Below are 21,393 nucleotides of genomic sequence, written 5' to 3' on the forward strand. Positions count from 1 at the left end.
TTTATCTGCGCCGCGCGCACGTTCGAATTTATGCATGCGACGCGTACATTACATCTCGACAGTGACGAATAGCGCGAGATTAACTATCGCGACGTCCAAACTTGGCTCATAAATCTTGATGCCTCCTGGTTATTAGAAAACGCGCTCTGTCACGCGCGATGAATGCGAACATTCCATATTCTGCTCTGTTTCAATTTGCACGTTGAAATCCGGCGAAACCGATCGTGGGAAGTCTGACGTATCACTTTTCGCGACGGCGCGTTCGCGAATTCGGAGAAAATCGCGTTTTCGTCGTCATGCCTATCGAAAAATCCGCGGCGCGGATTCTCCTCGTTCGCGAAAAATCGCTCGTAAATCGCGCCGGAATTTCGCTTCGTTGAAGCAACGTGCGCGAATCTCCGCGGGGTTGCTGAGCCGGCAATTAGAACGGCGAATCCGGCGCGTTTGACGGCAAATAAAATCCGCCGGCGACGGCCGGGCTGACTCCGGCGCTTTTCAATTAGACTAGCCCGTCGTGTTGGAGAATCGAATAGTCTCCGTGGGGAAAGGTCGCCGGAGGTCAGCCTGTTAACTCGTAACGCGCGGGTCTGCGCGACCGCCGTCGTAAAACCGACGCATACGACGTGAGACGCAGAACCGGCGAGTTAATAATGCCATAGGTGGTAGAAAGCATAAAGCTCTGTTGTCGTGCGGCTCGCGGAAAACTCCGAAGGGCGGCGATAAAGCACATGCACATCGATTGATGTTCCTTCGGTTGTAACATGCGACCAATATGAGAGACGTATCGAAGTGTACTTTCAGGCCTTCTTCCTTTGCTGAACAAACATTTTCGTGAAGGTCGACATCTTCGCAATTCCAAGAGGTAGGAGCGACAACGGAGGGAAAAAAAAGAAACTTTGTTTTTTCTGTTTCATCATTTTATAATTTTTTTTAATGTAAATGGAATGCATATCGATGAAAACATATTTGACACTTAGACTGTTGATCTTCACTGGTTGTGCAAAACTTGGCTACATTAAGAAAAGAATGTTTGGTACTTGTAATCACACAGAGAAATAATTGCTATAAATGATGGTCCAGAAGACAATTTTTTTATTAAATTCTGCTATAATGTTAGTGATGATAACCTTCCCGCGCTACTGGAAGCATAATAAAATTAAGAAAAATTTTATATGAGAAACAAAACTATAATATTCTCTCTGTGCATGTATCTGTTACATCGTTCCATTAGCCATACATCCGATTGTTCAGTCAGTTCTACGTATCTTAATGAGACGCGTTAATGTCACACAGTATCGGTCACGACGTTCAATCTGTTAAGGATTAATCGAGTCATCACTTCACAGTCTACACAGTCTATTAAATCTCGTGAAGTTTCTGGGGGGTGTCTCAGAGACTCATGGGCGCCTTGAGGTTCACGGAGATCTCTCCTTTATCTTGGCGACACGCAAATATCGTGTCGGTGCACAAACTTGCTCGGGGTTCTCTGTTTTTCATGGCGGTCGCGCGAACAGGTCTGCGAAACAGGCCGTATCTCAGGACACGACTGAGCTCAGTAAGGACAAAAACAGCTGGAGGAATTAATGTCAGATGAGACCGTAAAAGCCCTCGTGGGTGAGCTACGTTCGCGCCGGCTCATTTTCTCGGCTGTATTTCCCCCGACATTTTTTATTTAATCATAACCACTGCGTCGGAGGCGTCTGCGATGACCGCAAAACTGCTTCCCATCGGCGGCGCGGCTGGATTCGCGAGTGGCCGAGTATGATTGCGCCTTGTTCGCAATCTTGATCTCGGCTGTGTAAGAAACACGATGTGCCATCTTGAGCGGATAGCGAAAATAATCTCGATAACACGATGGCGTCTTCGCCATATAGCGAAAAATATGGAATTTTATTTCGCGCATCTTTTTCTCCACGACGCACGCAGGATTGTCGCGAAAATTGACTAAATGATAATTGCAAGTGATAATGGGGATGCTTGTGCAACGGACACATAGCTTTTTTAAAATTCATCGTATTCCGCTGATTATCTACTTACCATTTAAAAACATTTGCATCATTATGCAGAACGAATATTTATTACATTAATTCCGCTCGTTGGAAGTGGATTTGCTTGCAAATTAATTGTTATTACATCGTTATTACCACACTTCACCTGTGTGTATGTATGTGTGTGTGTGTGTGCCACACGCGTTCTATATGCAAAACGCGTTAATTCGATAAATTGATCACGCGATAGTGAGCTTCTCAAAGCCCACGCGCGGCGAACGAGTTGTAATCGCGAGCATCCGCGAATGTTGTTACTGTTACTCGTTTGTACAGTCAACTAATTAGAGGTGGCTTTTTCTTGATTTTCTTGAGTTTTGTAACGCTTCATGCGTCTAATGACTTCCTAGCAATCACCAGGAGGAAATATGTTTTTCTATTAGATACGGGATACATTGCGAAACTCATCGAGGAAAAGTGTTGTTACACTTAATCAGCCGACTATACGCGCGTGTATCGATTTCACCGCGACGTATTCGAAATGATAGCCGCGCGTTCGCGGCCAACGAGAAGAGAGGCGTCCGGGTATCCTCGATTTCTCAGGCCCGGCGCGCCTGATGAGCAGCGCGCCAGGTAATTATTACCGGTCCGCGCGCCGGCCGTCTCACCGGCGTTCCCGCCGCCGTTGAAATCCCATCGCACCTTTAGAAAACGTTACAACCGCCGCCGCCGCCACCACCGCCACGGGTATTAGCTTACGCCGACGGGGACTCGTGGAAGGCCGCGGTCCGCGAATATCCTTCTTTTTATTACCGGGATCAGCGCGAAGCTCCTCACAATGGTGAGGTGCGGTGAGATATCGGTGAATATGCAGTGTACATAAAATCCCAAGGATCTCATATCAGATATCGCGTGTGGCATGAGAACGAGGACTTAACTCCGGGGATACCGGGGAAGCTTTTCCATTGCCCGTCCGCGCAAATGTCCCAAGGACACTTCTTTTGCTATCGCGAGCGTCGCGATAAAAAGCCGAGTTTTTCGGGGTCGAAAAACCGTCGCGGTTTATTCTGCTTTTGTTGTTACGCTTTACGAACGTGTATTGAGTTGAAACCGCTGTAAAATGGGGGCGCAGCCGCGCAGAGGGGAACAAAGAAGATAAATTTTATTATTTTAATCTTATTTCCTTTGTATACAGTTGTCCACGCGAGGTGCCACGAATTTTCAGTACTTAGCAATTGATTGCACGATCTGCGTAAAATTAAAATATTATAAATTTCATTCTCGTGTCTTCTCGCTTGATTTGTCCAAGTAGCTCTAACTCCAATATAATTCTCTAGACAGTTTAAATTGATCAAATCTCTTTTGCCCTTTTTTAATTTCGATTTTTTAAATTTCTTTTGCGTTTTATAAATGTATACTCGCTCGTTAAATATTGTACTTTTTATAAGTTTGAACACATTCGTGATCCACGTTGAACAAACTGCCTCAGAGCGCTGCACAAATAATGCTTTAACAATAATAATTTTCGCTATATTCATGAAATCGCGATTGTTAACCAATACTTATCTCCGATGTTTCAGACTGCGCTGCACACCGGAGTCGGTAGCCAACAGCAGCAACAGCAGTTATTGGAACCCAGAATGGCACAATTGGAGACCTTAGAGGCCAAGGTAATGATACAAGAGACCCTCGAGAAGTTCTGCAAAGACCCGCAATTTCCGGGAAAGTCTCTTGAGAATTGACTAGTTCCGTTGCGGTATTACCGTCGCGCCGTGCGAGATTCAGGTCGAGTCCAGGTAGTGCGTGGTGTGGTGCGAGGAATGCACGCGATAGGAAGTCATCCCGCGTCCGCATGCCTCTTCTCTTTTTCCTTCTCCACCCTGTGTTTTTTGAGATTCCTTTTTTTTTTCTTTTGAACTTGCCTCCTTGCCTGACTGGCTGGCTGGCTGGCTAGCTGGCTGGCTGGTGGAGCGTGCGCCGCGGCTGTATGGGAGCCGTTTTTAGTGGTACCCTCGGAAGAAACCGAAGGCGATGTTTCGCGGTTATTGGCGGGTCCGCGTTATAGCCCGCCGGCTTCTTAAGCCTGTCCGACCGGTGATTTATATGCAGATGCGTGAACCGAAACTCCGTTTCGTCCGGGGGTCCTCGGCGGGTCCTCCCCTGGGCTCTTGGGTCAGGGCGGGGGAGGCGGAGAGAGAAACCGGGCCTTTGCTTGCGGGCTCCACGGGTGTACCATTAAAATTGCCCCGGCGTTCGCTCGCTCCGCGCTCTCGCGCGGATGTCCAGTGGCGCAGGATCAATTCGCGGGACTTTTTGCGGGGAGACGCCATGGCCTATCTCGGGCTCATTTTTCGACAAAATCACTGGCTTCCTTTTTGCGTTATTTAAGTCGCCGGATTCAACGTAGCTGATTGCGACGAGAAAAAGAAAGAGAGAAATCAGAAGGAAGCTGAAATTGAAAATTATGAGAGATCTTACGCGTCTTTAACTCCTCACTCGACTTCCACGTGATTTCCACGTGATAAACTGTCGCCGAGTGCGAAAGATCGCGAAAGTGTGTGCTCTCCTTTCATTACCTCTACTGATTTTGCGAAATGTTCTTCGGGCGTCTCTGGAAACTCGTTTGAACTAAAGCGCGCGTTTCCACGGAAGTTTAAGTTTTAAAGAACGAACCGCGGCGGACAGACGTCGGTGGAAAAGCGCTTGGACTTAGTGAGTCGTAGGCTGCCGTTGTCGTGCGTGCTCGAGGGTGAGGGCGAGCAAATATTTGCGTGAAAGCAAGTCGCGCGTCGTCAGCGCGACTAATTTATATGACGGGCGCGATAACCGCGAGCACACGGAGATTATCGATTGCGTTTCCGCTTAATAGCAACGTTGCGATGACGGAGCGGTTGCCGTGTGCAGTTCGCTAATAAATGGCCGCGCTACTTGTAGTTAAGCGCAGCCTTAATTATCCCTCGCAGAAGGATCCCCGCAGCCACACCTCGATCGCCAAGGGCGCAGTAGTAGTTGAAATAATACCGTGCGCTAATTAGCATAAGTACAATCGCCTTCGTCGTGTAATAGAACGTAATACGACGTTATCAATCACGTCTCGCTCTAACAAGTATAAATCGCCATCGAGCGTTTCAATCGCTCTACCGCTTTATCAAACGCCGATGATATCGTTCAATAGGGTACACGTTTACACACACATACACACACACACACACACACACACACACATATGCACTCATCCACGTTTGTACGCGCGCGTGCGCGCGATATAATTCACGAATGCTCGTCGGCTTTTTATTTCGCAATCGATTGCAACTGATAATTATCGGCAACTCGCGGTTTCGCTTCGCGAGCGCAAGGATACATGTAATTAAATGCTCAAATATTAAGGGTGCATCTTTGTCGCGTGTGATATATAGAGGTTGTTTCATCCGCGTAGTGATAAACGCGGCCTTACGAGGCCAATTTATCGTAGCTCCGTGCAGGATCCCGCGCTGAAAATAGATTCCTCGTAATAACGGACGCGTCCATGTAGACTGATCAACGCGGTTTCGATACCTGTCCCATAAATCTCATTGGAAAGAAAGGAGAGAAAAATTGCATGACGCACTCGCGATTGCGATACATATATCCGTACATACATCCGCGAGGATTTCAGCAACATTATTGATCAGAAAAGCTGACGGACAGGACGAGTGTAAAAGTGAAAGAGCACGGCTAATATTTATCGTTCACATATTTAGCGGCGTTTATGTGCCTCCTCTTTGTTTGACTGGACGTGGTTAATATTTGCCGGCAGGTTCGGCTCTCTGACAGCATGGAGAGACGCTCACTTGATCCGAGCGCGCCGAGACTCTCGCGCGCTCTCCCGCCGGGGAGAGCACTGCCGGCCGACTCTCAGTTTTAATTTATAGCTCTACCATGTAATATCCGTAATCGCACTGCTATCTGCTCCGTAATCTTATCCCGATACACGGGCGTTTCTAATCTCATCCTTCGGCACGTCGCGCGCGCCAGAGCTCGGCATGCGCGACGCTAACTCGGCATGGCGAGTCCTCATTTGCGCCCGATGCACACACAGTCGCGGTCTGCGCCGTCCGTACGTATATCGAGAATTGTATTTTGATAAATGTGTATCCGCCGGTCATTATTTATCATCCGTTCGCTGAGCCCTTCGCGCTCTACGAGTTGGTCCATTGGAACCCGAACGACGGACACGCCCCGTACCACCAAGAAGACGTCCGTCGAGAGACCGAACGATCCGGTTTCCTAACCAGCGTCGTTAAGGCCCACGTCGGCCATATTTCCAGCCGCTCATTGTGCAATTCGACATCGATCGATTCGCGAGCGTGGAGTCGCGAAAACGTCGCGAAAAGACCTCTGCGTCGTTGGCGACGAATTATTTTCTCTCTCTCTCTCTCTCTTTCATCATCATACTCTCTCGCTCTCTCTTGAAGACGCGGCGTCGCGAAATTTTCTTTCGCAAATTAGACACACGACATTCACCAGCAAGAGGGTGAAGGTCAAAGACGAGAACGGCATGATTACCTTTCGCACTCAAGGTCAGATGTAACCTCTTCACCAGAAATTTTGAGTTGCGGAGATCATTTGCAGTTCGCTTTCACGTATCAAAAAGAAGTACTAGAATCAAATGAACTAGTCAATTACTAGTTGTTTACCTTCTTAAATAAAGCAATATCTTATCAGTTTAAGTCTTGATGGTTGATGGTAGATATTTACTTTAACTTATTAATTTGTAAATGGATCTCTGCATGTAAATAACCTATTCTAAATTTAAGAAAGAGAAAAGCACATTTACTAGAATTATACAATAATTCTTCTTCTTTCGAGAAACTTAGTTTTAAATTTTGTTTTGTCGGTCCAGTAAATATTTCTTAAAATTAAAATTTGCATATTCTCTCAATGTGTCAGACAAGACACGGAACTTTCGCAGTTCTCGTAATTAAATTTACTCCTCAACAGGGATATATAACGGGAATATATATTTAACGAAGATATAAGTATATAAAACAGGGATACATAAGTATGTAAGAGAATAAATTGGTATCAGTACCAATTTATTTTCTTGAGCTTAAAGTTTCCGCGAGAACGTTCTGACGGTAGTTCTCGTGTCTCATAAAAAAATTTTTCAAACTTTCTTAAGATACTTGTTTTTCTGTCATGAAATGATATGCTAACTGAAATAAACATTCTATTAGAGATGAATAAATGGAACTCAACTCAATTGAAAAATCTGCATTTTCTAATTTGGGAAAGCTTTGTTTTTATCTTTAATCTGAAATATTATTTACTTAACTGAAGTAAATATTACCGACTAAGACTAAGATTTCTCTATTTTGAGATATATATTTTTCTTTGAAATTAATATTAAATTAATATTAAATTAATATTAAAAATTTCGTAAATTAAAAAATGTCACATTATACGAAAAAAAAATTTTCACATTAAACGCAGCCGAGTATATTTTCACTTTTAGTGAATATTTTCCAAGGAGTATCGGAGTAATTATTTTATTTGAGCGAAGTGGATGTTGCTTAGCACTTCCCTTCTCTTAGGCAGATTCGCGATAAAATGATAGCAATGGCGTATTTGCAATAGTCTCGTCTCTGAAAGGATGATCTTTGACTCGAGCGCAGCGTCCGTAACGCGAACAGGTTTGTCCATTTTAGAAGGATAAAGAGAGAGGGCTCTTATTCTCGAGGAGCTTCCGACTTCTTCGATATGAAATCTATCGCGATATATTCACGCTCGAGCGGATCTCCGCGACGTCGCGTTTTGCTTTCGCGAAGCGTACGAGGCGAGGAAAGAAGAGACGAGAGGCACGCCGCGCGCAGGGGGCTCGATATGAATAATGAAGAAGGACGTCGACTCGAGGAGAGGAGGTTGTATCAACGTCGCCGGCAAGCATCCTTGCCAGGAGCCGAGGACACTCTTAAGGCGGTTGATCCCCGCCGAGTAAAAATCTTTTATCCGCGAATTCTCGCGTGTGTGCGCAAACGGAAACGTCTCGAGGACTTCGTCCTAATTTCATCATGACATTGGAGCGACGCGATTGCCATTACGATCCAAGCAAAAACGACCATCTAATTTCGGCGCATTCGCAAGAAATCTCTGCAAATAACAGCAGTGGGTCTCACTTGAATTAATGTACTTTGCAGAACAGGAGGCAAAGAAATGTAGTAAAAACGATTCGACATTACATGGATATTTTGTGGAAAAAATACGAAGAGATGAAAAATAGATATTTTTATTTACGCCATTTCGTCAAAATGGACGCGTTTTAGATGATCGTAATAATTTTTCTTAAATAATATCGCGCGTTTGTTATTGTAGCGACGGTCGATCTCGGTTCATTGCTGCAAGTGAAAATAAATAGATTTGGATGTAACAAGAAATCAACGGTGTACGATTGTTGATCTTATTTGGACGTATATACAAATATATTTAGATGCGCGATGAAATGAATCATCTCCGGAGCGGATAGTACGCGTAGGGAATATATATTTTATAACTATTTCTCATATAAATTCTCTTCAATTTTATTATGTTCTTAGTAGTTTACACAGGACTAGTAGTCTAAACTGTCAGCAAGCTTCATCGTGCTAAGGAAGATAGAAAAATTTCGTTGGAAATATAGCAAATTTTTCAATAGCGCGTTTCGTAGTTCCTAAAATGTAAGTAGCACACATGAAGATGAAAGAATAGTCAATTGCGACAGAATGTCGATCCCATTCCTCGATGACAAAATTCCTCTACAGTAATTTTTATTATAAAATTCTCTCCGTGTACGGAATCCCCAAGTTTTCCCCTCCAGGATCTGAAACGTGCACGAGACGCTATGCTTCCGATCGCGTCCGCGTATTCCGGAATCTTTCTCCGTAAAATAAGTTAGGTCATAATACGCCCTTGGGCCCAGACAGATCTGCCGAGCGAGATTGCGGTCTCGGGAGTCACTGCCCTTAGTTGCCTGTACACCGATGTTTTTGGCCGAGTCCTGCCTCCACCCGGCTCTCCCGAAGTTATTGCCCTTCCAGAACGCTTCGCTGCGTGTAATTGCATCGGACTTTTGTTTTGCAAACCGATGAAAACAGGAAAGTAAATCCTCTCGTTTGACAGATCCGACAGAGAGAAAAAATAATTAAAAGCAAAAATTTTACGGTGTCTTTAATTATGTCCGAAAGTATCTTCGATCTTGAGAGAGGAATATCGTTAATTACTCGTTACCAAAATAATTAATGACTATGTTCACGCAAATACGTGATTCTAATTGAGTGGACTTTTGTGTATAATATTGTCATTTTTATTATCATGTCTCTGGTCATGATAAAATAGCATTCCTCAAGAGATTTGTCTTTAAAGGACTGTCTCGCGGACTTGAGATGCGCGACTAAATGACCACGAACTTCGTAATTTCTTTTTATCTTCTCCTTTTTGTTTCAACGGGAAGTGCGATGTCTCGCGCAGTGGCGAAATCTGTCTCCTCGCGAGGCGACGCATCGCGGTCGTAACGAGCGCGCGTCCGGTCGTCGTGTCGCTGAGGAACGGTGAATTATCTCGGAAATGCCGGCCCTCTTCCATGCAAATTCCGCAATAAATTTCCACTTCCTGCGTGTCCGCCGCCGCCGCCGCCGTTGTCGTTTTTGTCGTCCCTTTGCCGCCGCGTGCGCGCCGAGAAATTTGCGGAATGCTCCGGGCGGTTTCGCAGCCCATTCGTTTCTACTTCCGCGCCAGCTGGAGAAAGAGAGAGAGAGAGAGAGGCGTTAGATGCGATCTGAAGGTAACACTCGGCCGTGTCTCTATTATCTTGTTATTTAGAGGGCCATTATGGCGCCGCGTACTTCTCGTCGGTACCGACCGGTATCGCGAGGGAGGACGTGTTCGTGGCCGATGGCCACAGCAGCGCGTTCTGCATCGCGTGGCTTTGTATCCTCGCGTTTGTCATTTCAATTTCCCGAGTAATGCCTACGCGTGGGCGGAAAGATATCGAAGATAAATCGGCACTTGGAGAACGTTAGTCGTTCGTTAGAACGACGCGACGACTGCGAGAGTGTGTTAACATATTCTTAACCAGTCCCGAGGAATTGTCTTGCCAGAGGAACATTGTCGGCCAGTCACCACAAGTCATCTCTTATTTGAACATTTTAACACTGATCAAAACAAGCTTGGGAACCAGCTCCGGATAATGCTGGAAATGACCGGTCGACAATGTGTGAAGTTCTCGAGCGAGTCCTCGAGGAGGAGCCAGAACGTTCAATCCGTCATGTCCGGTATGTCTAAATATACCCGAGCGCCTCTCGACGAAAAATCCACCCTCGTCCTCGGGTCGACGCCGTTCGCGCCTGCTTGAGTTGTTCCGTGGCTCGTTCTTCTTTTTTTCTCTCTTTCTTTCTTTTTCACCATCGGACCAGCCGGGCCGTCTGAACCGATCCATTCTTCAGGATACGACGCCAGCCACTCGCGATAAGGAGGCACCGAGCGAGCGAGCATACGTTCGCGTCGACCTCGTCGTCCTCGCGAGAGACGTCCGCGGAAAGAAACCGATGGAATCGACACTTTCGAGCGCGAGGAATTATCGCGATTTCGATCCAACGCGCACGCCGTGTACTGTTCGCGCGTACCTCCACCCGCTCGCCGCGAGATAAATGTTGGCATCGATACATCGCGCCTCGGGTCATGTCTCACCTCTTCTCCTCCTCAATGTGCTCCAAGACAAATGCTCCTATCGATGCGCCGTTGCGTCGTATCTCGCCGGGCTCGTCCTTCCTCTCTTTCTTCGCTTTTTCTCCCGCCTCAGCCGCGTGTTCGGCCCGCAGCTGGAACTTTTCTGCGGATACCGTGCGATTTGCGATGACTTCGCGCCCTCACGCTCGAACAAACGTTCGAGCGACGATGTGTATTGTGTGCCGCGCGAGCTGAAAGACGGGCGAGCGTGGAATGTGTGTACATCGCGGTGTGCTTCGTGTGTGGAAAGATTGAGAGAGAAAAATTATTAATCTCACTGAAATCATTAGTCATCTTCGGCACCAACCTTTTCATTGCTTTAACGAAGAAGTTGTAGCAGCAATATGTGCATATAAAATTATCATCACTATTGTAACTCTCTTAGTACGAAAATGATCTTCCTGACTATATAATTACCTCACTGTGCACAATTATAGTCACAGTCGCAGTAGTCACATTAATTCTTTTTGTTGTTTTAACAGAAAAATAATAGTAACAATATGTGCATATAAAATTATCATCAACATCGTAGCAATTTTTTATTATAAAAATGATTCTCTGGCTGTGATTATACTTATATTACTTACTATGCAATTATAGTCACAAGTGCCGGAGATTTCTTTGCGAATGAAGTATATTCAATTTAACGAGAGCAGCGTCGGCTTGATCGCTTTGATGAAAATTTAGTATCAACGATACTTCAGTCACAATTGGGAGATTACTTTTACGGAGTGATATCGAAAAGTTGCCAAGATGAGGAAGAGAACTCGACTCGGTTCTTCACGAGAAAAGATTGAATGGACTAAAAAATATATCTAACGATACACTTCGAGGAACTATCTGAGACGTCAAATTGTGTGAGCGATATATAACGTCGTTTCTTTCTGCAATTTCCTCTCGATCGATATTTCCAATTAATCTTCATAACGAGTATTCCCGAGAGTAACGAATGAGTCAGTCATATTTCCTCGGCGACGTCGCGCGCGCCCACGCGATCGCGTCATAATCCAACGATCTTCCTCGTCGTCGCGAATTTGTAGGCGAAGCACAGCCTCCGAAGTACAGCGGCCTGCCATCTAAGGGATGAGCTCGCCGAAGGTCCGCAGGGTCGTTCACACGCGAGAAACGCGCCCCCGGGAATTCGCCTCGTGCGCGCACGAGACGTGGTTCGCGAACAAAATAGGCAGAGATTCGCGGCAGGACATTTCGTGCGAATCCAATTGAGAATACCGTCGGGACGATAGGTAGGTGGTCGTTGGCGCACTACGATATTGCGATTCTCGTGTAGTCTCTCCATTCGCGGATTAAAGGACCGTGGATCCAATTATGGTACGTGCAATCAGGCATTTGCGGCCGATCCTCCAACGTCGCCGATTAACTTCATGCTTGATAACTTTCTTGACTTCGAGTGTAATCGAGTTTCCGCCTCGCTTTTTCTTAATTTGAGTTTCTCGTAAGAAAAATCGTTCAATTAGATCGTTCAATTAGAGACCAGGATTAAACGCGCATGACATCGAAGTGGAGGAAGTCTTATTTGGAATCTCTCACAACTGAAGAAGAGGGGAAGAAGTTTGTGCAGAATCCGAGAGCACACCCTCGTGACTCAACTCGACATCAGTCTCGTGCGTTGGATGTTGGACGTTAATTGACTAAAATAATCGGCAAATCAATAAAGCTCGCAGCATACAATGCTCAATTCTTTGCTGCGCATGGAGCGCGGCATAATTTCGACGACGGTAACGTTCATTATTTCGTACATGCTTCCTTGCATGGACCAATTAGTGCATCAATTAGTGCATCGGAAACGATCACATGCTCGTGTATTGCTTTTGTGTATTTAAACGTCACATTGTGTCACAGTAACGTTATGTGTGAATTGATGTGCGTTACCATAGCAGAGAATTGAGCATCGTGTGCCGCGAGCTTAACCAAGATTAATCAATCGTTATATATAATGTAATAATTCAGTCAGTCGGTGAAATTGATTATTGGTCAAACTTATTAATTACTGATCGATTTAATTGGTTATTCACTGATTAATAATTAATTTCATCAATTGATTAAATTATTTGTGATTACATGTCTGATTACTGATTACTCATTGATTGGCAGATCATCGATTCGCCGATTATTTTAGTCAAATAATTTTGAAATTGACTCCAACACTTGCGAGTCGACAGCAAAAGCGTGCATCACGATACTCCCTTCTCGTCAAAATTCATGTGCAAAATTCGAGTGGGCCTTTCGTCGCCGCCAACATCTTCCACTCGTGTTGAGAAAAAAAGAGAAAAGGGAGAAAAAATGGAAACACGTTCGACGATTTATGGTATCGTCTTTGCCGATCTTCGGACATCGCGCCGGTGGCGAAAAGCCCGTGTTTATGGAAAGCAGGCACTTCGCGATGAAGGCCGCATACACGAGGTATCTTTTGTCGACCCGTACGTAGACTCAAGCGTGCGTGGATATGCTGAATACATTTCGTATGAACTCGCTGACCTCTAGCTGAGGGAAAACGGAGCTCCGTGTCGCCTCATCCTTTAAACCACGTTCCTGCTCCTCCATGTCTCTCTTTCTTTCGATCTTTTACGATATCGCAGGGAGCTGTGATCGGACGGTAAACTCTTCCGTAGATATTTCCCCACGTTTCCTTCCAGTCGGAGGCGCGATTTCACGGCACCAGGAAGAGATACGGCATGTCACGCGCGCGTCTCGTTGCGGGTCTCGCGGGAGCAAGAAGTTCGCCATCGCTGCCGCGCGTCCACAGCGATTAACTGTGAACAATCCCTACCTGGCCGCGACATCATTGTTCCCGAGTATTCCAGCATTTTTCTAGTCGCAGTAAACAGCATCGGTTTCCGGGAAACCTCGTTTTCCTCAGAGACAGAGGAGGAGAAGGAGACACAACAGTCCGAGATGAGAAACTGCCCGCTTTCACGGAAAAGGAAACGCGCGTCGACGTCGAGAACCGTGTTTCTGATAATGCTCGTGGCTCAGGATCTCTGGCATCTGGGTGGCTTTCCAGTCGGTGATCTTGGGAACCACCGCCGCCGCCGCCTATCACGATAATCGCGTGGGTGGCTTAATGAATCGTGGAAAAAACGCGCTCGGTGACAATGATATAAATTAACAAGGACGCGCGCGCGAGAGTTTCTCGGGAATATATAAATCACGCGCACTGGGAAGTATCGTAAGAACAAGAGAAAAATAGGAAGGCCCCAAGTAACAATAGGATAGAAAAGTATAGAGCCCGTAATTACTGAAGGAGCGAGTATCGAGTGAAACGTCTTTGGAACCGTGAAAAATGAGTTTGAGGAATCGCGAAGAAGTGCGATTGGCGTAATTTGTTCCGCGCGCATTCAAGTAATTCACACAGGATCCTTAAAGAGCGAGGGAAAGGGGTAAATTACTCTCTAAATTTCTCAGAATGAAATTTTACTAAAAAAAAAGAAGTCACTCGAATTCGAGTAAGTTTTCGCTCATATAGAGTTAAATCTTTATTCTGAATCGTCAAGCGAATCACTCCATTGTCACATGAGAACATATTTATTCTAATTCTAAATGAAACATTCACTCTTGTGATTTGGAATGGGTATTTTCACTATCGCTTTCAGCAAAATTACCGCCACTTTTCGCTTGTTTTGAGTGAAATTCCATTCCAGGAAATTTAAAGAGTACACACACAGTCTTTTCACAAAGTAGCTTGCGCGCTTTGTGCGTGTGCTGAAGGATAATATCGCTTTCGCGAGTCCATTATGTAAAAGATCCTCTCGTGAGCACGCTTGTGTATGCACCTTCGCAATTGGATCCTAGACAGCCGTCGACTTTCAGGAGAAAGCAGGATGCTGTCGCTGTGCTCCTCAGTCGTATTAAGTCGCGAATAAGGTAGAACCACAATTACCTATCAGGCTTTATAAACGGCACGTAGCTTCCGTATCTCCTCAGGGCTGTGTGCACGCACTAACGACCGTCCGCGTCGGAATTAATTGCCGATACAGTCTTCATCTTTACATCTTGTTTACTCGCTAATTGCCGCAGTTAGTCGGGTTCACATTATTTATAGATGGTATTGATTGAACCCTCCTCGGGCGTGCTCCTCTCTTCCTGCGACGTCAGAGAAGTCTTCAACTCCGCCAAAACCGGAAACGGCAGGTGCTTTCCTTCGCGGTTGCCGTTTTGCGCTCAGAAGTTCGCACAACAAGCATCAATTTCAGTAATATCCCTCCCATCGCAAACCACTACGCGTGGTCGGTAAGACTCAAACTGCTCTTAGCAGCTCTCAGCGATTAGTGGAAACTCGCGAGCGCAAGAAGTCCCGCTTATAGAGGAGAATGCGATTTAAATGGCGTTACGGGATATAATACGAACGCGCGCGTTTCTTTTCACAGACCGGCATAATTAGCATTTTTTAGCCGTACACATTTATTCCTGGACATCACCGTAAAGCTATTACGGTAACAACTTACTACACGCTGACACGTTGTTTCCGCTCTTCTTTGAATAATCAATACGTAATAAATTAATCACGCGCGTACGATTAGAAAATCCTAATAACCAGAGACACGTTAAGATTGTTACACGTGGATCGTAAATTGTTTGAAACGCGAAGAAAGGTGGGACCTAATACGCCAAGGATTTAACTTTCTGGTAAGAGATGCTGAGCGACTTCATTTTGGTACACTTAGAGAAAAACACGACAACTAAAACTTTAGTTATAATAACTAATAAATAATTTATTAAATCCAAATAGTAAAAAGGAGACTAGGTTCGATCCGCTTACAGCTGTCAGATACGTGTGACGGATCAGGTTGTGTATTTTACACAATTTTTCACGGCTGTCAGTATTGGTTCTTGCTGTATTATTTATTATATTCACGACTGTCATCGGTCCTTGTAAGAATTACATCGATCGCGACTATCAGCGGCGGACTCGCGAGTTACAAAGTTAAATTATTATTAAAATTATATCTGATTTCTTTTATACGTTATATCAAAATTTCACTTGTTTATTGAATATTAATATAATTATTAATTAATAAAAATATATTTTAATTTAATTTTATTTTTATTTTATATTTTTTATTGTTTCTTAATAGCTAAATAGCGCGCGCGTAGCGCGCGCCTGTATTGTTTCTAGTTATATAAATTACATACAATTCCACGTACAAAACTCGTATAGTTATCACCTATACAGTTGCCATTGTCATGTTTCTCTGAGTGCACGACACATTGGGTGTTTACGATAATTCGAGTTGGAGTTAGTACGAGTTAGTTTCACTAGGGCCGAAAAATATGGTAGTCACAAGCATCTAGTATATTCATGATTCATGACAACTCAATGCTGTCCGATAAATCGAGTAGAGTAGAGTTAGGATAGCATAGCGGATTGTATATATATAAGAATTAACAATATCAGGTAATATAGTTTCGTAAAATATATAACAATAATATTACGAATCAATGAGTTGTTACATTTTAGAAAAATTAGAAGCACTAAATTAAATTATGAAAAGGTATCATGTATTTGTGCAATATTCAAAAGTAGAAAACAATTATTCTAACCTATTATTAATCCATTATTATTGAATATATCACAAATACATGATATCTTTTCATAATTTAATTTAGTGCTTCTAATTTTTCTAAAATATAATAAATCATTATTTCGTAATATTATTGTTATATATTTTACGAAACTATGTTACCTGATACTGTTAATTCTTATACATATCCAGATAACCAAACCTGCACGAACAGATTTCGAGCAGAACTTGCTATCAACTTTTGATGGCAAATAGATAACAAATTTGATGCAGGATCTGTTATATCAAATCTTGCTGCCAAATTGCCGCCAGATATGCGGCAGAGCTTGTTGTCGGATAATTGCTGCAAATTTGGCACCAATTGTCCGAGAGCAAAATCTGTCGCCAAAACCGTAGCCTAATGTAGACATAGATGGCTATGGTTTTGCTGTGGGTTTTTTATCAAATTTGCTGCCAATCTGCGCGCAGTCTGCGCTCAATTTGCTTATTGGGTATACTATTCGCTATACTAGCCTAACTCTACTCTACTCTACTCGATTTATCGGACAGCATTGGGTTGTCATAAATCATGAAAATATTAGATGCTTGTGCCTATCATATTTCTCGGCCCTAGTAAAACTAACTCGTACTTACTACAACTCGAATTATCATAAACAGCCATAGTGAAAATTAGAGAGAGTGATACGTGCTATACTTTTTCCATCTTCCTGTCAAATCAAAAGTAACTGCATAAAATTGTGAGGACTATTGCAAGACTAAAAATCGTTTTGTTCCTCAAAAATGTTTACCTTTCAATCAACAAAATGTTGAATGAAATTTTCATTTCTATCCCACAAAGAGCCGCGGCTAGCGGAAGGAAGGTTAACGGGGCTCTCTCTTGAGAGCTTCGTCCTAACCTTCGTAGGTAGACAGCCGGTGTAGGTAAAAGCCGGGACGTAAGGTGAGAATTTCGGGCGAGTTAATTGGCCGGGGCGCACACCAGGCTGGAGTCGTCTCGGCGCGGCAACGGTAGGTAGTCCCGTCGGCTTCGAGACGTAATAGGATCGGCGCGGCTATTACCGGACCGCGTTATCCTGCTGCGGGGTGCTCTCGTGCCGTAAATCTCGGTCCACGATAATCCCACGGGTGGACGTCGAGTAGCCGGTCGGCCGGCACGATGCACACGAAGGAGAGCGCGAGAGGAGAGAAGTGTCGCGTCGAACCGCTTATCTTCCACGCGCGCCGGGAAACAAATGTATATGTGTGTGTATGTATGTACATGGATGCGCTTGATACACTAAATCAGCAACGGTGCTGAGGGTTTAGCAGCGCGAAACGAGCGACGAGTCCCGAGAAATTACCCCAAGGGGGATCCGGAGACTCGCCCCCGCCCCTTGATCGCGCACGACGTCGGACCGAGGTATCTACGTGAATAAATCGCGATGGGAAGAAATTAGAAGAGTCGCGTTGTGAAGATACTATTGTGAAAGTACGCACACCGTGACGAAATCACATTTTGGCGAGACGTAAAGGCAGAGGAAAAGCCTCGGACTCTTCAAGAAGGAAATCTCGCTGATTGTCCCTCGAATGATACGGTTAATTGGTCCCGTGTTATAAACTTGGGATTTGTATATTTTGTATTTTTTATGTGCATTGCTCTTTATTGAGTAATCATGTTAATCAAACTCGGTACAACTCACGCATCCAAGTACTCAAGTGTTATTCCGAAGAGTTTTGGCAACTTTTGACCGTGCGATTCCAGGAGACTCCGTGCGATTTAAGCACCATGTTACTCGAGGAGAGCCTGTACTTTGGGAAAGATCAATAATTTAATAGCTAAAGGATGGTCTCCCTCTTCAGCACTTTGCAAATCAACGAAAAAAGAAAAGAAAAATCGATTAAGGCACAGTCGTTGCTTCTCGCGTGTGGCTTCTTAATGAAGAATCGTCGATTCCCGCGAATTCGTTCCACGTGCAGCACCGCAAGACAGAGCTCGCGAGTCAAAGGCTTCGAGACCTTCGACCCCTCGGGAGGTTCGGAGTCACGGTACCGTGGTCCTTGATACATGGTCCTTGAGAGGATACGCTGTCCCTCCTGGCGATGCAACGGAGGTCGATGTTTCCCCCGTCGTCGGTCGAGTGTGTACCGCTCTCGTGATGGAGGCAGATGCGATATGGGAGTATCGTGAGCATAGTGTGTCTCGGACGAGACAACGGACCACCAACCGGGCGTCTCGGAACGGCGACGACGACGATGACGACGATAAACCGGATGCACCTATTCCTGCGGGAACGTCCGCCGCCGCCACGACTTGCAAAACTCCTCTCGAGTGGTTCAAGGTTCAACGATCCTCGTTCGCGCGATTTTTCTGTCGACGCGCGTCGGACGAGAGAGATCGAGCCGCGAGGATCGACGAGTCTCTCCGGCAAGAATCGCGCCGCCTAGATCGATGTTAACGCCGGAGAACACTCGGCGTAGTACGTCCGAGCAAATTCTTCGCGCGTAGATCTTTCCCGCGCGCGCGGAAGTTACTCGGTAGACGCGACACTGATGATGATTAATAGGCGCACTTGCTATGTTTCACGATGACTTCATGATTTCTAGAATACCTTCCGCGACGATCGACAATTCCCCGAATGTGTTTTGCGAAAATTTTCATTCCATTACCTGACAAGTTAACATTTTGACGGCATACTTATCGGGAAAACTTTCGTCTGGACATTCGGTTACGTTAAAACTCGGATTGGCTGAGTACAGAAATCTCCTGCGAGAACTTTCTTGTTGCTACAGTCGAGTTTTCCATCTAGTCCCCAACTAATAGAAAATTCAATTGCATCAACGTTGCTTTTCCGTGTGAGGAAGCAAACATCCCCTTTGTGAATATGTAAGTTTTTATCTTTACATAATCCTTGCAGTATTACAATTATAGATTGTTATTATCGACGAGTATTTCTTTATAAAGCGATAACCCTTGAGGGAAAAAATGAAGGATACGTGTGGCTGTAAAGTATTAAATTATAAATTCCTCGCCTTCGATATTTTCGTCTTTCTCGGGGACTTCTGCACGGACGTCGCCTCGACGCGAGGGTAGCTGCTCCACACGTTACTCGCGAGTGTGGCCGCGGGTAAAGAGACACGCGGAGAGGTAAATCACGAGCAGTCTCTCTCTCGTCCTCACCGGGGACATCCGGTTCGCGGTCGGTTTTCTGCATACGCGCCTGGCTGGTGGTCCGTTCGGCGCGAAACGAGAGAGGCTTCATATCGGGGCCCTCGTTGGCCGGCGGACTCGGGGCCAGCGTTGACCTTCCTGCGACGGTCGGCGAAAGGGAGCGGAGGTGCCGTCTTCTCAAGGACCATCGAGAGAGCAGCGTCGTGTGCAGTACCGACGGTGGAAGCCCATTAAGGCCAAGACATCCCGCCCCGACCGTCGTCGCAAATCATAGGTTTAATGGAACGATAAATTTGTATTCATGCCGCGTGCCGATCCTCCCCCGCAGACCTCCTCTTCCTCCTCTCCCTTCTCCTCCCTCATCTTCGTCTTCTGCGAGCCCTCTTCGGGGAGCTTCTCGAGTCCCTGCGCCGCGAATGCCGAGGAAAAAGGGGAGCGACGGGTACATCACGAAGAAGGAAGAGCGCCTGTCGACAAGGGGCCTCGCGCGACGAGCTGGTGTGCGCACCTCGGAATCCGAATAATTGATAGTTGCGCCGCGTTCCTCGTCGACACCTCCGACGCGGCGAAGGAATAGCACGCCGATGCCGAGCCGGTTACAAACGAATGCAGAGCGCGCGGATAAGAGAGAGTAGCTCATCGATTTTATCTTTTATCGTCGCGAGTAATTTGCCGAGAGTGAGGGAGCGCGAGAGAGAGGGAACGCAGGGACACTTGTCGTACATCGTATTTTCCGGTCTCTTGCAGGTCCCATTAAGCTAATGCGAGATTAAAGGTGTACACTGACGTTGATATAAAATATAATGTTGGTACATAATATCTCATGTCACTGTGAAAAATGAAATTTTTGCATTTCACGCACGTGTGCGTGCACATACACATACACACATAAAACACGCAAGCACACATACACATTTAACTCGTTTATAGGCTTTTTCTCCCATGATTGTGTAACATGATTTATTCGCAAAGTTGTTAATCACTCGACTATCAGCATTTTCAACGACGGGCGTCGCTCACTTTATAACTGCGAAAGGCTAACTATAACGTTCGATGTGGAAATTACTCAATGCACGATAAAAGTTCTAAAGTTATCATAGCCTCTACTCTCTCCCTCTCTCTTTTTCTCTTTCCCCCTTCTCTCTTTCTCTCTTTTTTTATGTATAAACGTTCGCAGCGGGAAGCGCGACGAGTAACGGCGCAGTTATAATTTTCTGCGAGCGGTCACGATCGTTTATAAATATTCATGTCCGAGGAATTATTTGCTACGCCGTATCCGTCCCCTGCGAGACCTATGCCCTTCGTCGTTAGGCAAATTGCTTTGCTTGTTCGCACATGCGAAAATTGAGTATGTATAATGTGTCCATTATATCAAGAGGATGATAGTTGTTCACCCCGAGCTATACTCGGAGAAAAGTAGTTAATCAAACACGCAGCCTTGGGAGAGAGAGAGAGAGAGAGAGAGAGAGAGAGAGAGAGAGAGAGAGAAAGAAAGGAAAAAAGAAAGAGAGAGAGAAAGAACGACCACGCAACTGCGACGTTCCTCTAGGAGACTCCTTAATGTGAACGCGCGTGTCTATTTACGATGCGATCGACAATTTATGGTATCGATCGGCTGTCATTATTACTGTCACTGCCATCGAAGCGAAATAAAAAGCGAAGTCAATCCCATGGTTTGATTTGACCTTCGTTCACGTGCTCGTTACAGATGGCCAGTATCGAAGTCTCGCTCTCGACCACGCCGAGACGGAAGAAGGGCGGCAGCATTTCCGGAGGTGTCACGTCTCCCGCTGGTCACCGGAACAGAGATCACTACAAAGAACTGGACGCCCTCCGGGTCGCCCTGCGCGACAAAGAGAATATCATACAGACGTGAGTAATCGCCCGTGAGTAATCACATCCAGAGGGAGTATGCGCTCGGCGTCGAGACCCTATAGCGGCTGATCACGTACCGATCCTTCGTTACGACGATCGCGCGCGG

At 45.5% G+C, this 21,393-nt stretch overlaps 1 protein-coding gene across 3 annotated transcripts in view; it reads left to right on the forward strand.

Annotated features, from left to right (window-relative positions):
* The window catches only part of LOC116846796 (trichohyalin-like), a 96,842-nt gene that overhangs the window by 64,763 nt on the left and 10,686 nt on the right, over positions 1-21,393 (forward strand). For all 3 annotated transcript variants that reach the window (XM_032821089.1, XM_032821096.1, XM_032821107.1), the window contains 2 exons: positions 3,566-3,655; positions 21,121-21,284. In XM_032821089.1, the coding sequence (XP_032676980.1) occupies positions 3,566-3,655; positions 21,121-21,284 (254 nt within the window). The remainder of the gene's footprint in view (positions 1-3,565; positions 3,656-21,120; positions 21,285-21,393) is intronic.

Source organism: Odontomachus brunneus, unplaced genomic scaffold (assembly GCF_010583005.1).
Source record: "Odontomachus brunneus isolate Ranch 3 - 2012 unplaced genomic scaffold, Obru_v1 Obru_scaffold_004, whole genome shotgun sequence".
NCBI lineage: Eukaryota > Metazoa > Arthropoda > Insecta > Hymenoptera > Formicidae > Odontomachus > Odontomachus brunneus.